General features: G+C 30.6%; 3 protein-coding genes across 6 annotated transcripts; 1 reads left to right on the forward strand and 2 right to left on the reverse strand.

Annotated features, from left to right (window-relative positions):
• Positions 1 to 1,074: 1,074 nt before the first annotated feature.
• On the reverse strand, positions 1,075 to 6,951 carry LOC130451642 (RING finger protein 11). Its single transcript, XM_056790792.1, has 2 exons — positions 6,602 to 6,951; positions 1,075 to 5,310 (listed from the first exon to the last, which is right to left on the reverse strand). Exons 1-2 carry the CDS (start codon positions 6,722 to 6,724, stop codon positions 4,972 to 4,974), a joined length of 462 nt encoding a protein of 153 aa, XP_056646770.1. The 5' UTR covers positions 6,725 to 6,951; the 3' UTR covers positions 1,075 to 4,971.
• Positions 6,952 to 7,113: 162 nt separating this feature from the next.
• Positions 7,114 to 11,457, forward strand: LOC130451638 (golgin-84). 2 transcript variants are annotated; one of them, XM_056790787.1, is made up of 9 exons: positions 7,114 to 7,575; positions 7,627 to 7,848; positions 7,901 to 7,987; positions 8,194 to 8,508; positions 8,628 to 8,832; positions 9,033 to 9,266; positions 10,952 to 11,024; positions 11,083 to 11,243; positions 11,331 to 11,457. In XM_056790787.1, exons 1-9 carry the CDS (start codon positions 7,463 to 7,465, stop codon positions 11,388 to 11,390), a joined length of 1,470 nt encoding a protein of 489 aa, XP_056646765.1. In that variant the 5' UTR covers positions 7,114 to 7,462; the 3' UTR covers positions 11,391 to 11,457. The 2 variants fall into 2 exon arrangements, with proteins under 2 accessions (XP_056646765.1, XP_056646766.1); XM_056790788.1 differs by having other exon boundaries at positions 7,343 to 7,575; positions 7,627 to 7,844; positions 7,897 to 7,987.
• On the reverse strand, positions 9,865 to 13,333 carry LOC130451639 (uncharacterized). 3 transcript variants are annotated; one of them, XM_056790791.1, is made up of 3 exons: positions 12,952 to 13,099; positions 12,796 to 12,898; positions 9,865 to 10,322 (listed from the first exon to the last, which is right to left on the reverse strand). In XM_056790791.1, the coding sequence occupies exons 1-3, from the start codon at positions 12,965 to 12,967 to the stop codon at positions 10,199 to 10,201; spliced, it is 243 nt and encodes an 80-aa protein (XP_056646769.1). In that variant the 5' UTR covers positions 12,968 to 13,099; the 3' UTR covers positions 9,865 to 10,198. The 3 variants fall into 3 exon arrangements, with proteins under 3 accessions (XP_056646769.1, XP_056646768.1, XP_056646767.1); XM_056790790.1 differs by adding an exon at positions 13,173 to 13,333 and having other exon boundaries at positions 9,868 to 10,322; positions 12,796 to 13,117; XM_056790789.1 differs by lacking the exon at positions 9,865 to 10,322 and adding exons at positions 11,405 to 11,652; positions 13,173 to 13,333 and having other exon boundaries at positions 12,796 to 13,117.
• Between the last annotated feature and the right edge of the window lie 2,868 nt (positions 13,334 to 16,201).

The following is a 16,201-nucleotide window of genomic DNA, read 5'->3' on the forward strand; positions in this document are numbered from 1 at the left end:
GTTTGATTGTGTGCCATTCAATCATATCAGTAAGGTGAGAGCAATAAATTAAACAACAACGCATCTTATCTCAAAATAATTTTATTAAAAATAACAATTTATACATATAATAATAATACACAAAATAATAATGAGACTAAATATAAAAACAAAAGATTCACCATACTAAATTATATTAAGAATGGGCATCAAAGAAACAATTTCTTTTACTAGTCAAGCAAAAACGTACTTTACATTTATCAAACTTAACTATGACACCATCTACATTTCCCTCTTTTGTTAAAAATTCGTAGGTGTCCCAAACAAACCATCTTTCATCACACTCAATGAAGGTGCAGCTGTTGGTCTTTGTGGAATCGATGATCGAGATTTCCCTTTTTTCGGTCTCTCATATAAAAGGAGTTCTTCAGCAACAATAATTTTAAATTTTTTCAGTCCAACTGATTCCTTTTCTAGAGTTCTTTTTTTGTTTACTCATCAATTTCTCGCCTAATTTGAAGATCCAAATGTTTTTTTGTACATTATCCATTAAGTTTAAGTGAGTCAGCTCTAATATTTTTGGGATTTAGACAAATAATGAATATGAATTTACTAACGAAGTTCCCTTAATTTAAAGCGTAGAATCCAATACTAAAGAGAAAAATGGGAGTTTCCATTCAAAAAAATTAAGTTTTCGAAGTTTTTAAATAGCGAAATTCGGCACCACTTTCTGAACACCCAATATAAATTTTTGTCAAGGTTTTCACAGATTTTGAGAGCTGTAAGTGTAATTTGACCAAATCCCAAAAATATTATACCTGACTCACATAAACTTAGAAATATATTTTTTTTAGTGGAAGGCTGCATATGTCCGAAAATTCCGAAAATGTGAAATAATTAAAAAATGGTGGGGACTTCAAGCATACGATGCCTTATATAAATTTATATTGAAATTTCGCATAGATTCCAAAAATTTAATAAAAACCTTAGCTTTTCGTTTAAAATAACGAAGTTTGTGTCCACTTTCAGTATAAGCGGAAGTTTCAGAAAGCTGAAATTATTTCACCTGAAACGAACATTTCGATTCAGCTCATCGTGACGACCCTGTATATGATTTATTGTGAAGATTTGAAATAAAAAAACGAAGTGTAAATAATATTTTTTAATTATCTTAAATTTTACATACATAATGAACGAAGCCATTCCAACATACAAAATCAATCTGAAACTTACAGTCATTGATTAAAATAATATTGTCGAATTGATAATTTTGAGTGTAACTAACCGAAGTATATTTAAAAATACATAAATTATATTTGCAGTGGTCGATTCAATATGGAATGACCCAAGACTATCACCACTTTGAAATAAAATAAAAACTGACTGTATTAACACAAGGTGAACAATCATTTATGTATATACAATAGGATTCATCTAATAGCTGAGAAATAACCATATGAAACATCCGCATAAACAAGATTAAAAAGATAAGCTTAATCATTAATTCTAGTAAATAAACACAGCGCAGCGCATCTATGTAAAATACTGCACTTGATCATATTTTCAGATTTAAATAATAAACAGATAACGTACAATTTTACAATTGTTTGACATCATTTTTTCTAATGTATTAGCCCTACCATTCGTACAAGCATTTTATGAAAATTTGAAGAGCCGTTCGAAACCGGATATATCACGAACTTTCAATACATAAACATGAATGTACAATCTAACAAACCTTAAACTAGCAGCAACAACTTTTTTAAATCAAATTTCCATTGAAAATTTGTTAATAGGAAATAACCATTAAAAAGTGATCGTTACTACTGGAATTGAGTTTGTCATGTATTGGGCAAAAAAAGCAGCTCTCACTAATTAAAATCTTTATTTTGAGCGCATTTTTTGTAGGGCGCTTTGAAGCAAATAGCAGGTCAGGTTTTTTTGCAGTTAATTAGATGTAGATGTCCCGAATCGAAAGAAATTTTGGGTATTAGTAGAAAAAAATTAATCAAATTAACCAAAATGTGATTCCCTTGACCAATTTCTTTGTCCTGGCTTATTACTACATGCAATTAGTACGATTTTTATAAAGTTTTGTGTACTAGGGTCTTGTGATACGGCCGGTATTTACATTGTTGTCACACCTTTCCTTTTTCCGGAAAAATAATGAACTTTGTTTTTTCAAATGGATCACCCTGTATATAAGAAATTAGACAATAACAATATCCTAAACGACAATATTTGGCGACAACAAGATGGTGTCCTACCTCAGAATATGGATTGGAAGGCATGATTTTATCGAATGGCCCCCGCGATCACCCGACATGAATCCTTTAGACTATTTCCTGTGAGGTCACTTAAAAAATCGTTTATAAAAAACAAAACCTGTCAATATTCAGGAATTAAAAGATTGGATTACCACAGAAATAAGAAGAATTAAACAGTCAGGGATGTTGCAAAATGTATTGCAAAGTTTTGAAAATCGCATAGCTTGTTTGACAATATTTTGAGCATCTGCAGTAATCGCCTTTTCTGTATGTTGAAGAAGATCACATCGAGTTAGTAGAAGACCTACCAATTGATAAACCTCCTCAGTAGCTATCTGGCAAAAACGATCAGTTTTTAAATAATTTGTTTAGGTTCAATGTACTAAATGCATGTCTTAATTTGTTACAATGTAATAAATAACGTATTGCAACATCAAGACTTTGAAAAATTTAATTACTTCAATTTTTCTGTGATCATTCTTCCCCGTGGCCCTTCATATGTTAAGCTTAGTATACGAGTTGGATCTTGTGAAGTTTGATGACGCCAAACACAATCTAAAGAGCTTATGACCATACAAATGCAATATTTTATAAACAAAGTTCAAAAACAGGAAGGATTATTGTTCTGTAATTGAATAAACTATCTTGTTATCATGATTTAGTTCTAATTAATACTCAAAAGGCTAATTTGAACATTTTTCTATTGTTTCTTATTGGTAGTTATTCATATAAGTGCGATCCATAAATTGCATTCGTTTTTCAGTTCTAGTATTAAAAATTGTTATTCTTATTAACGTGATATGTAAATCTATTATAGAAATGTTGTATCACTTAAATAATAATACTGATAGAATGCAATAAGAGTGTAGTGAAACTAATGCTATGTTTTTTTATGTATCTTGAAAAATATACTTAGTCACGATATTTTTAATCATGCTCTTAAAAATAATTATAATTTATGGTAAAGGCACCAGTAACTTGAATGTGAGAAATACATTGAATAAAAACGATTTTAACGATTCATGCGGGTTGCATTTTTTGTCCCCTGTGACGCGAGCGCCATGTAACGGTCAGATACGACAACTGGGTGTCAGCCATTTTGTTGATGCGTTTTTGTAAGCAAATCATGGTGATCTTAGCACCATACCTATCAATTCTTTTGAAGAATTACTAAAAGATGGTGAACTGCGATGTTGTAGTAAAAAATGAGTCGTAGGGTGCGTGAAATTGCTATCAACAACCTGACCCCTCATATATATCAACTGCTATTTAACTATTACGCCAAATTTCATTTTTCAGTCTTTGCAAAAGCCTAGATTGATGAAAAAAGTGTGAAAGATACTACCAAGGACTAATTAGTTTGGGTTTTTGGTACAAAAAATAATGAGACTGAACAAGACTACCTAAAAGACTGGAAATATCGAAATGTCAAAGATGATTTGAGACCCTGAATTTATTAGTTTTATATCTAAATATCTGAAACAAATCTCAATTACTCCTCTGGACGCAAGACAGGGAAATTTAAATCTTTAAAAGTGGAAAGAAAGAAACACTATTCAGTTGTATATTGTTTCTTCCAATGGAAAGATATAGTACACGCACAAAATGATTTAGGAGAATTGAAAGCAATGAAAGAGAGAAGAAAAGTTACTCGGACATTAAGACAAAATGTGATAAGAGTTAAATCCTGATTTCAGAAGAACAAGAGGAAATAAGAACACTACGGTCCTGATTGCACAACAATTGGCACGCTTTCCTGGCAGCACTTTCACACGATGAGGAAATGCAAGGTTACAGATGAGGAAATTGTGAGTTTCTAAGCTCTTGTAACTCGTCATAACTTCTTTGGTACTCCATTCTATCTAATTCGGTCACGCGAGGTCGTTATTTTCATCCATATCTTCGTCCCCCAGCTCAAACAGGTCACAACCACACTCCTGATAGCGCTCACTATCAGTAATGTTACTTTTTTACAAAAATATTGTATGTAATTTACTAGTAGACCTATTGGCCACTAGAAGCTGAAAGCTGCCTGAATGATCCAAACATGTGCCTCGATCCGGGACCAAGTCCACTGGACTCATAACGTATGTCAGCTTCAATCAGTTACAGGATCCAAGTGCAAATCGAATTGTTGAAGTTATTTTTACTGGTACCAATACACTGACTATTAGAACTTCAAAAATTATAAAGATAAGTACTCACTATATTCAATTAAAAAATAAAAATCTGAAATGTCAAAATGTGACAGTTAAAATATAATAGACCAAGCATCCTATAGTTATTCCTTTGCTAAATTATCACAGCCTCCTTTCATACAAAACATTCACGCCCCCTAAAAACAATCAGTTCAGATCACAGTGTTTCACTATTGGCCAAAATGTGGACATTTTCAACAGAAGTGCACTCCATCAAGCAGTTTAATAAACACAATGTTTGTCTTACTATTATAAATTCATTTCGGTTTCAAAAATAGAAAAATATTTTATATTTTACTATAATGAATTATTCACACTGTAGTTTTAAAAAAAATATGTTGATTCTATTACTAGCATCTGATACTTTTACAACTGAAATCTAATATTAATGAATACATAATTATATACTGAAAATAGATAAATGAACCACATTATATTTTTAAACATTTTTGATGGAATGTACTCCTATCATGTTATTACTGAATAGTTCACAACTTGGCCTGATTCAGATGCAAAGGCACTGGCTATCAATTGGTCTCATAACTAGTGAGCAGGGCAGCATCAACAGGCTCTAGGCAACTAGGACATGTTAGACTCCTCATAAGCCAATCATCTATACATGTCATATGATAGGTATGCATACATGGCAGATATCGTAGTGCATCTCCTACTAGAAATTCTCCCATACAAATAACACATTCTCTAGCTTTTTTGCATCCATCATATGTCCCTGTGGGTAGATGCTGGATTAATCCAATTCTTTTGGCTATTTTCACCTGTTCTTCCTCTGTAAGTTGGGTAACTGAGCGAGTTACACTTGGTGATGGATGAAATACAGGAGAAGCTGCCTGAATTGGAAGAGTTTCCTGTCGAAAAAAATGAAACAATTTCAAAAATTAACAGTTAGTAGTTAGTATTTGAAGCATCATTGGTATTACTAAATCAGTTTGAAATTTTATTTATCATCTTTTTATAAAGATGAAAGGTATAGGACCTATAGTAGGGTAATTCATTTCCAAAAAAAAATTGTATGTCAAAATTTTTGTTTTCAAATTTCTAATACTTACTCACTTTTTACAATAATGCAAATCAGTTTGGCGAACCTTGTAGGGAATTTTATGCTCTTTGAAATTGCTTTAAAGTTTTTTTGTTTAACTCGCAATGGTTTCCCATAGGAGAATTTTTTTTAAACTGTGCTTTTATAACTCCTATTGGTGAATCAGTGCGAATTACACAAAAAACTCTACAGCGATTTCGAAGAGCATAAAATTCTCCACGAGGTTCATCTAACTGATTTGCATTAATGTAAAAAGTTTGTATAAGAAATTAAAAAAAAATTACATGCATTTTAAATGGTTAAACTTTATATTTAAATTGATATTAAGAACTCAAACTTGGTGGGATTTTTTTTTCTATATGTAGATTAATATTTTGCTTGAGCACAGAAAAAAAATTTTTGGAAATAAATCACCCTAATCTGTAGTATAACCATCTGATCTTAGTATGCTTTTCAACACACAGATCTCCACATCAAGTTTCAAAGTTTATTTATCCTATGTTAGATTGTTATAGAGCAATCGGAGGAGCCTAAGCTTGTAATGTTTTTTTAATAGTTATCATTAGAGAAAAGAATATTAAAAACGATAAGCTGATAAATCTGGTCATATGTAAGAAAAATAATTTACTTCTTTATCCAAAAACACTTTTAGAAAAAATTTCTATCCTAGACATATAGTTAGGTTGTTTACAATTAGATTTAGAATAACAAATGAAAAGGGTCAAGTTCTATTTTTAAATGACATCTAAATTTGTTCAACTTGTTTAACAAAATTCTCATTTATACCCTTAATCCCATAAAAAAAGTAAGAAAAATAATATACTTCTTTATCCAAAAACACTTTTAGAAAAGATTTCTATCCTAGATATATAGTTAGGTTGTTTACAATTAGATTTAGAATAACAAATGGAAAGGGTCAAATTCTATTTTTAAATGACACCTAAATTTGTTCAACTTGTTTAACAAAATTCTCATTTATACCCTTGATCCCATAAAAATTGTTTTCACATAAATGATGTGAGTAACAGAGAATTGAGAAAAACATGTTGTTATTGATTGACAGACACAATAAACACTATAAACAGCTGATTGTAATTTACCTGATAAGCTGGGGGTCCTAACTGATCAGATGATGATTCTCTTACACTATCACTACCCCTTAATAATGAAATATCATCTGTAGTTGATCTTCTAAAGCAGTTGCCCATGATTATGCTCGTCATACGATTATGTTGTATTCATAATAACCATTAATGTCATATTTACCAATTATATTACGAGACCATATTTTTACATACATGTGTAAATTCTACTGTGTATATGATTATTGCAAACGATATCGTTGTATTTGCAATATTTAAACATAAGATCACATTAATAGTAAAAATATTGACACATAAATGGTTAACAATGAAATAATGAAGTTCAGGATTACAATGTCTTTTTCTTTTTCTAATTTTGGAGCTGTCAAAGCAATTGTCAAATAAATGTGAATTTTAAATTACCAATTTCCAATAACTCAGACCAATACTAACAAAAAAACCCTAACTGTATTAGCTGCCATTGTCGATTTGAAGTATATTATAAATATTTATTTTTTTCACATTATCCTTGAAAAAGCTTTGTAGGTGATAGACGCCAAGCAAAATAGTTTATTCTCTTTTCTGTTTCATAACTTACTCAAATTCTATTTCTTCATATATATTTCTTATAATAAAATAATTATATTACTAGATGATGAAAATTTCATAATGTATTCCTACTAAAAAATGCCTTCCTAAAATACGAAACAAACCACTGTGTTGATGAAATGACAAGACGCAGAAAATATAAGTGGCAACCTAAGATTATTGACAACTGTAATGACAACGTACTCAAACAAACAGTAACTTGCGGTGGTGTTCAATCCCAATGAATAAGATCGCAGTTTAATAAATATAATTGTAATGAATTAATTAATAATGGCTTGGTTGCAAAATTTAGCTGGTCGAGCTGAAGACCTCTTAAATAAAATTGATCAAAACGCAGCAACCGTTTTAAACGAAGCCACTACTAAAATTAATGAAGTGAAAGAGTAAGTTTTAAACATTAACAATCACCAGATTCATATATTTTATATTTTTAGAAACTCCCAACAAGAACTTATAAATGAAGTATTTATAAATAAAGAAAAAGAAAATGGTAAAAGTAAATCAAGTAATAGTTCATATACTACATCCCACCGTAATTCTAGTTTTCAAAATTCACCAAAAAAAGAGCATAGTCCAGTTTTAGAAACAAGAAATGTGTTTATAGATTCTGATATACCAACCACTTTAAATGAACCCTTGAAACAAACAAATAGTATGTATCCAGATGAAATTAGTAACTATAATTAATTAGCTTTCTATTCAAGGTAGTATAGTTGATGATAGTGCAATAGATGAATCAGTGAAAAGTTCTGTAAAAAGTGATAAAATGTCATCATCAAGCTCAATACACAACAGGTAGAGTGGAATGAATAATCAATCAAATTGAATCTTGCTCTGTTACAATAATGTTCCAATAATATTATATTTATTATTGTATCCTACTTGAAAATTAAGCTGTGATTGATCTGATTTTATTTTTCTATTAAGTAACACTGTCAAAATTCAATTTCATAGTATTTAACTCAATATGTTCGATATTTCTCATGTAATGCTGTCTACAGTTTTATTTTAGCAGAAGAAACCCAATTATTACATGAAAGAATTGCCAAATTAGAATTAGAAAATCAAGATCTTAACAAACAGTTATTGAATATGCAACATTTATATTCAGATCTGAGAAATGAAAACTCCAACCTGCGGTTTCAAATAGAAAGAGCAAATGAGCAAGTTGCGGAAGCCCAAATTGAGAAAGATCAATATATTGCTAGAGCTCAAAGAATTTTGCAAGAAAAAGAAAGACTAATATCATTAAAGCAGCAAAACAATTCTGATGAAAATGATGAAAATATTTTCACAACTTACAATGAGGAATTAAAGTAAGTGTATTTCAAATTTTTATTTATTTAATTAGTTATGTTATTGAAACTGAATAATTTTTGGTCAAAATACAAAAATGTTATTTATGTTCTATAAACAAATATGGATATGATTTCAGGAGAGAATTGGAGTTTCAACAAAATAAGTCAGAGGAACTTTCTCAAAGAAATTCACAATTGTTAAAAGAGATACAATCATTACAAATGCAACATCAAGTAATTCAAAATGGATTGCAATCAACAAATCAAAGCCTTGAACAAACCTTGGCGAATGAAAAAAAGATTAGAGCAATTGCTGAAGAAGATTGTCTACAAAAAACAAATGTAAGACAATAAAAATTGTCTAAGAATTACTCTATAACTTATTTTGATATTTAAGTTGGAGGTGGTTCATACAGAACATATTTGATAACAAAGTTATCTCTTCAGAGAAGTGACAATTTACTTTTAGCCTCTGAAGATTATAATTATTAATTTATCTATACTTTTTGAATTGGTAAATAAAATGTTTTCAATCTTTTCAGGAAGTGTATAAAGCCTATCAAGAGATTAATTTCTTACAGCAACTATTGAAAACAAAAACTAATGAAATCATGAGTTTACAAGAAGCCCTTAAAACTAAAAACAATGGGGTTGTCAATGAAGATATTGAATCTAGAATCAAATCATTAACACAAACTTTGATGTTGAAGCAAAATAATTTGGAAACTGTAACAACTGAAAGAAATGCTCTGAGACTACAAATTGAGAAATTAGAAGTAAGTATAATGATCAGATTTTTTGACAAAGGATAGAAATCTCAACAAGTGGTGGTACTTTTCATTCTAAATACTCAATTCTAAGTAAATTTGCCAAAATTTAGTTCAGTTCTGAACTTTTGCATTGTTTTCAGAGCTGAAAGTCTGCAATGTTCAGTCATCTCCTAGTTCATTGCTTTCAGATTGTAGTGCTTCTTAGAGTCCTCTCAAATCTGAATTAAATTTCATTCAGATTAAAATTGTCCATTTTATTATTCCTATATGTTGTCCTTATGCAACTATTATTGCTATGTGGCTCTCAGTAATTCATACTCGAAGAAAAAAGGCTCATCCACTGTACATATTATGTCAAAGTAAAACCAATTATTAGAAGAACCTACAGGGCTGGGACAGGCAAAAACTCTTCTGGGAAACTATAACCAGATTAGATCTGTTCAACCTAAGTAAGAATAATCTATGAATACTAACAGGAGGTGTATCGGGGCACTGTCTCCTCAACAAAAAGACGAAGATCTCTGGCAATTGAAGTCATCCCACATTCTAGACTTTTTGAAAAGAGTGGGATTGATGGATCAGTTGTAAACACAGAGTTGTCCAGTATCACAGCAAAAAAGGAGGACACAATAGATCCTTTGGGTGGCAGTGTATATGATACCCCAAATCTATATTTACATATTATGTCAAAGTAAAATAAAAGCAAAATTTATTCAAAAAAGAATTTAATAGGGGTCTCTTCACAATTGCTTCAAAGAACCTACCCAACATATCACTGGTTTTCCAGCTATGTTTCAGCAGATGTTCAATACAAAGAAAAGTCACAAGTCACCAATACATTAAAGGATCTTCTGAACTCCAGTACTGAATTGAATGAGCTTCATTAATTATAGTCTCTCCCTTTTTTGCATTGAAAAAAAATCATTTTTAAAAGTACATCAAGTGTAGGGGTGTAATAAACCTTCATCAAAATGCCATCTCCAATCTGTTGCTCGGATGCTTTCATTTCCAAGCCACTGGTGAATTTTGATAATAACATCTTTTTGTATGCAGAAATTCAATCTAAAAAGAAGTCACAAGTCAGGCATTAATAGATCTTCTGAGCTCTGGTATTGATTTGAATGAGCTTCATTTAATATAGTCTCTCCCCTTGACAAATTTTTCTATTCAAAATCGTGTTATTGAGCCACTTAAAGTGACGCCATCTCTGGGATCACATATGCTTGAAAAAAAATATTGACTTGAACAAACAGTGTCCAGAAGCAAATGACATTTTGTTGAAAAAAAAGTATTCAAAGATGAATGATGGTTTGTTTTTGAATGAGAAGCAGTTTCAAAAGGCAAATGGTGTAGTGTTTTTGAAAAAAAGTTCTAAAGACATAATAAGGGTTTATTTCTAGTAAAAACAGGTTGTAAAGACAAAATAAGTGAACTGATCTCTTGAAAAACTTGCAAGTCTTTAAAATGCTTTCCAGACATTACATTTTTGTAATCCTCAGTTTTTGAGAGCATTTCGTTAGTAATTTGTTAAAAGTTACAAAAACTGTGTGACAAAGAATAATTTTAACATTCACAAATGTAAATTAATGGTTTCTAAATTTTTCTCTACAAAAAAATATGTGCCGTTGTTTTACATTTAATATTAGATTTCTCAAGTCAATTATATTTAGTTCGTATTAATATTTTTGTAGAATGAATATAAGAAAAATTTGGCCCAGATAAACAGAACTCAAGCTAAGATTATTAATATAACAGAACCAGATGGTAAGAAAATGTGTATGTGTATAATTCCTTGAGAATCACCTAAATTATCACATTTTAGATTCAATACCTGTTCCAAAATTCATGCGAGTATCTCCATTTGATGCAGGTGTAACTCGTAGAGTAAAACATGCATATTCTACTCTGGATGCTGTTAGTATCAGAACTGGTATATTTCTTAGGAGATATCCCGTAGCTCGAGTATTTGTATTTTGTTATATGGTATGACTTGTTTTATATATATCAGTGTGTTTAGATAGAAGTTACTGATCTTTTCTGTACAAAATTCAACTAACTCTTTTTTTTTAGGTGTTATTACATATATGGGTACTAATTATCCTTTTCTTGTATGCACCAAGCAATCGCTAGGAATTTTCATGAAGTTTTTACAAAATGTGAAATAATTTATTTTAATAAATGTACAGGTTAATCAATACAATGTTAATTTTATTCATATACATGTATATACTGTCATTTATTTGATTTAAGAGAATCTAATTCATTCAAAATTAATGCAATGTTAAATCTTAATTTATGAAACATTCTTGGGTCCATTTCAATAATATACTTCTTTCCATTGGTTAATGTCATTGAAAATACCAAAAAATTGGGAATTCTTTTAGCCAATACACTAAAAAACAAAAAAATAGATCTTTCCAATGGCACCTGTGGATTACAGACTTCCTTTAACCAACAGCTGAGGTATACAATGGTTTGATTGAATTGTTGGAAGATTTTAATCTCAAATATTTGAGAAAAATTAGTGAAAGCCAAACAAAATATTTTAAATTTCCTGACCCATAGAGTCCAGAAAATAAAGCTCAAAAAAGGGCAAAACCTCGAAATTTTTTCATCTTGCATTGGTTTGGACTAAAATTTGGAATTACGCTCATTTCACCCTCTAGTTCATTTATTATATTGTGCTGTTGCACTCTTTCTGTTTTTTAAGGATAAAAACTACTTCTGTTTTTTAAGGGTAAAAACTACGCATAAGTATAAAATAACACAATACACATATAAAAAGAATCACACAAGGGTAGAGATCCATTTTTATTAGTGGGTTGTTTTTATTGATTTTTTCAAAGAAAAAAGTTGGAACAGACCCCTTATTTTGATCATAAGTTGCTCAATTTTCATGTTAGAAACTTTTTTTATTTAAAAGCTATAATTACATACTTTGAAAAAGATTCTATAAATTTGGAATTGAAAGTTTGTGTTGTTGATCATAGAGAAATTAGAAAAAAAAATTGTTTTTTTAAAAGCTACAATTTTCCTCTCTACAGTTTTTGTGATAATAAGCAAATTTTCTGAGTTATCCACAAAAGAAAAATTCGATTTTTTTGTCAAAAAACAGTTAGTTTTATGAAGAAAAAGTAAAAAATATTTTATTCTTAAAATTTATGTTTCCCTCAATTCTTGTAGTCAAAAAGTAAAAAAATTCCACACCTGAGAAGGGGTGGCAACAACCCCCAAGGTTTTAGCTTACAATTGCATGATATAGAAACTGATCTTTATCCTGATCCGGATATTCCTTACCTTCTGTGAAAAATTCAAGTAAATCCAGACAGGCCAAAAAAAATTCTGAGCAAAATACTTCATTTCCTGGATTACTAGGCTTAGGATAAAATGATTCACGTAATATTAGTATAAAATCATTATAGAGTAATCCATTTATTTCAATATAAAATCCCAGAATATTTTCATACCAGTAAAAACTAATCCCTGTCAACTGAAGGTATCGATAATATTTTAATGAGTAAAAAATATGTTATACCTTTGACTTAAACTTATATCAATTCTCCATTTTAGTGATGACAGTTTTCCAAAATCTTTAGAATAGTTTTTTTGAAGATTGAGTATAATTTCTTCTCTATTTCCTATAAATGGAAGATTTTCTATGAAATCTGAAGAAAATCCTAGCTCCACTAACCTCTCTTGAAATTCATTATCACTACATTGCAAAAATGTTTTTAATAATATTATATAAATCCCCAAGACTTCATAGATATCTTCTCTAGCAATTCCAGTATCTCTTGAGAAATTATCAATAGATTTTGAGCGATCTTGGGTTGTAGGAAGATATGTAGAAAATGCCACTAGAAGGAACAATCACCAATAAACCATATTAAGGAATAATAGTGACATACCTACATTTCAAAATTCTATTTCTATACTCATTTGGAAATTCAGTAGCTAGACTTGTATTCAATTTAGTCAACTCCTGTATGTTCATCTTGATTGAAAATGACAATAATTCTTAAATAAATATTTTTTTATCATTGAAATACAAAAACATAACCTGCAATATTAACGTCAAATATTAAGGGGTACGTTCCTCAATCGATTACAAGACTTTTTCGTAAATTATGATTTTGACTTAATCGTGATCGAAATGTTACGATCCAGATTATATACACCGTTGTTCATGAATTATGAAACTAACGAGTCATAGCTATATAACAGTATCCTTTGTACCCTAATAATTGAGTAAATATGTTTTTTTTTAATTTTAAGAATTATTAGCTTTATCCGCAGGTCAATAGTTGCCACCTCTTAGACCAAAAAAAATATTTCGGAGTTAAAATAGCTACCCTTTCGGGGTGGGGGTTGGTCTGGAGGGTCTATCAGGTAAAAATATCTTTAAGGTAGAATTCTGCAGTATACGTATATAAACGCTGTACATCAACATCTGCAGTCGAAAATACTTCATATTCTGGCTCTCGTATAGATTAAGATGAACGCAACATGCAATGTTGATCCCACGTATCAATGAACCAACCAGAGTTCCCGATCGAGATGGTGACTTTGCTAGCATCTTAGACCTGTTTCTAACAACAGACCCAGATTTGTACAAGGCGACCGTATATGTACCACTCGAAACATAAGAATACAAACCAATTACAGCAACGTGTGAACTAGAAATCCAAACTAAGGATCCACCTAAACAACGTAAAATTTGGCATTATGGATCGACCAAATGGATTCCTTTTTTATGTTTCCTTGGAATTATTATTGCTTCAACTCCAATGATCCTTCAGTGTATGTAAAAGAGATTTCAGAAGTAATCTTGGCAGGTATGGACGCCTATATTCCATGGTTTGATACAAACTGCACTGAAGCAGTTGACAACAAAAATGCTGCTTATTGCAAATAGCGCTGAAATCCTAGTGCCAAAAATCGTGTAATGTTTGTTGTCTTGGGAAATACCTGCAAGCAAACCATAGATGCTTGCAAGGAACCAATCAATTGGTAACCAATTTTAGATCGCTGTAACTGGTATGCTTGCTTACACACCCATTCAGAACTTGAAAAGTACGCATGTGATTGCTCCCTTAAATTATTTGAAATCAGATCTGTGAACAAAGCAATTAATTCCTCTTTCGTTGCATATTATTAAGCACTCACAACCACGCTTTTTCCCATTCCACTTACCTTTAATTGTAACATAATTTACTACAAATTCATGGGGAAGAAAGGATCATCTGTTAATCAACTCTTCGAGGCATTACTTAATTATTTATTTTTGAGGATAGTGCCATACTAGCAGCAGAATTTGTAGACTATGACCTAGAGCTGAAATAAGAGCCACAGAACAACAGCATACCTGATATAAGTAATTTGATGACTTCTTCACTCGAACTTTTAATCTTACAGAATTAAAAAAATAAAGGTTGTAGAAGCTTTAAAAGATTATTGTTAAAGGGAAAAGGAGCGAAAAGGAAAATATGGCGACCACAGAAAAAATGTAGAGAAGATTTAGAAAGAATAGGAATAATAGAGAACTGGCGTGAAGCAGCCATGAACAAAAATAAATGGAGGAAAGCAGTAGAGCGACTCCAAGCCTTGGGCCTATAAGGCCTGTGTTGAGCTGTTTATATATATACAATTGTAATGAAGAAACTGAAGTAAACTGAAACCTAGTCGATTATAGCAGTTATAATTTCTTCAATTTTGTGCAAAGAGAAATTGAATATTGTAATTATTTATACATGTATGGAGTCTATTAATGTCTCCACAGGTTTGCAATTTTAGTGTAGATGTTTGTGGTTTTAGTAAACAAAATCAGCCTTATCTTGTACTTATTTATTGAGTTAAAATATATTATGTAACCTATAAGTTTTGTACGAATAAATTAACCTTAAATCTTCAATAGTAAACAGTAAGAAGATAAACACATAATTTGTCTAAATTTAACCTGAGTTTCATTAATTTTGTAAACAAGAGTTCAGATGGAAATACCTTTATCAATATGCAAGATAGTCCAAACTTAATACATAAATTTCCGTAACTGACAGTAGTTATAGTATGTCCAAAATAAAGGTTTTTTTATGTGAACTTTTTACTAAAACTGGAAAGTTAGGAGTGAATTGGGAAATTACATTTTTATCTGAAAAACGAAATAAATATTTTGGCATTTATTATAAGACATAAGGATAATTAACATCACACTATCTACTGTATCTTATATAAATAATGAGTAGTTTTGGAGAGTAAACTCGTTACATCACATTGTAGATTACAGTAAAGTATATGTTTACCTGCGAGTTTAAATACATTAAAAAGGTGATAAATATTGAATCATATCAAGAGTATGTGATGCTCTTCAAAACTCTAAATCAGTCATGTCAAAGATACTGCCCTCGGGCCGCTTCCGGCCCTGGGCCATATCAATAAGGCCCGTGATCGCAATGTGTCACAGAAAAAAGAATCATGTTTTTTAGAGCTTATAGACTTCATTCGATTACTCTACGGATGTTTTCAATACTTGTACTCTCAAGTTTACGGATAAGTAATTTCAAGGGCAGAACGACAGTATCGCCATCTCTCAGTAGCAAGCAAGTTATAATAAATCAGTTCATTTTTTTTATTTTCAATTTGGTCCACCTACGAATTCAAAATTTAATATATAGCCCTCTGCAAAATTGAATTTGACACCTCTGTTCTAAATATAAACTGTACAATTAAATATGTTTGTCAAATCTTTGAAGAAAAAGGCTATAAATTCACTCTTATAAAGATTTTCATTTCCCTCATCATTAATTTGTAGAAAAAAGTGTACAAGCGTGGTCTAATATAGACGTGAGCAAAATCCCATCACGAGGCTTCCTTTTCTTTCGTTTCTAAAATCTATCTAATAAATTTGGCTCACCAAACATGCTTTGATACGACATGCCCACTTA

The sequence above is a fragment of the Diorhabda sublineata genome, chromosome X, assembly GCF_026230105.1.
Source record: "Diorhabda sublineata isolate icDioSubl1.1 chromosome X, icDioSubl1.1, whole genome shotgun sequence".
Taxonomy (NCBI): Eukaryota; Metazoa; Arthropoda; class Insecta; order Coleoptera; family Chrysomelidae; genus Diorhabda; species Diorhabda sublineata.

What these genes read in the sequence shown, in the direction of transcription:
- LOC130451642 (XM_056790792.1), bottom strand. Translation starts at nt 6,724, where the DNA reads ATGACGAGCATAATCATGGGCAACTGCTTTAGAAGATCAACTACAGAT. An exon ending in TAGGACCCCCAGCTTATCAG is followed by an intron (nt 5,311 to 6,601) that starts GTAAATTACAAT and finishes TTTTTTCGACAG; the next exon opens with GAAACTCTTCCAATTCAGGC.
- LOC130451638 (XM_056790787.1), top strand. Translation starts at nt 7,463, where the DNA reads ATGGCTTGGTTGCAAAATTTAGCTGGTCGAGCTGAAGACCTCTTAAAT. An exon ending in TAATATAACAGAACCAGATG is followed by an intron (nt 11,025 to 11,082) that starts GTAAGAAAATGT and finishes ATCACATTTTAG; the next exon opens with ATTCAATACCTGTTCCAAAA. An exon ending in TATTTGTATTTTGTTATATG is followed by an intron (nt 11,244 to 11,330) that starts GTATGACTTGTT and finishes CTTTTTTTTTAG; the next exon opens with GTGTTATTACATATATGGGT.
- LOC130451639 (XM_056790789.1), bottom strand. Translation starts at nt 13,254, where the DNA reads ATGAACATACAGGAGTTGACTAAATTGAATACAAGTCTAGCTACTGAA. An exon ending in TAGAAATAGAATTTTGAAAT is followed by an intron (nt 13,118 to 13,172) that starts GTAGGTATGTCA and finishes TGTTCCTTCTAG; the next exon opens with TGGCATTTTCTACATATCTT. An exon ending in GATATAAGTTTAAGTCAAAG is followed by an intron (nt 11,653 to 12,795) that starts GTATAACATATT and finishes TTTGTTTTTTAG; the next exon opens with TGTATTGGCTAAAAGAATTC.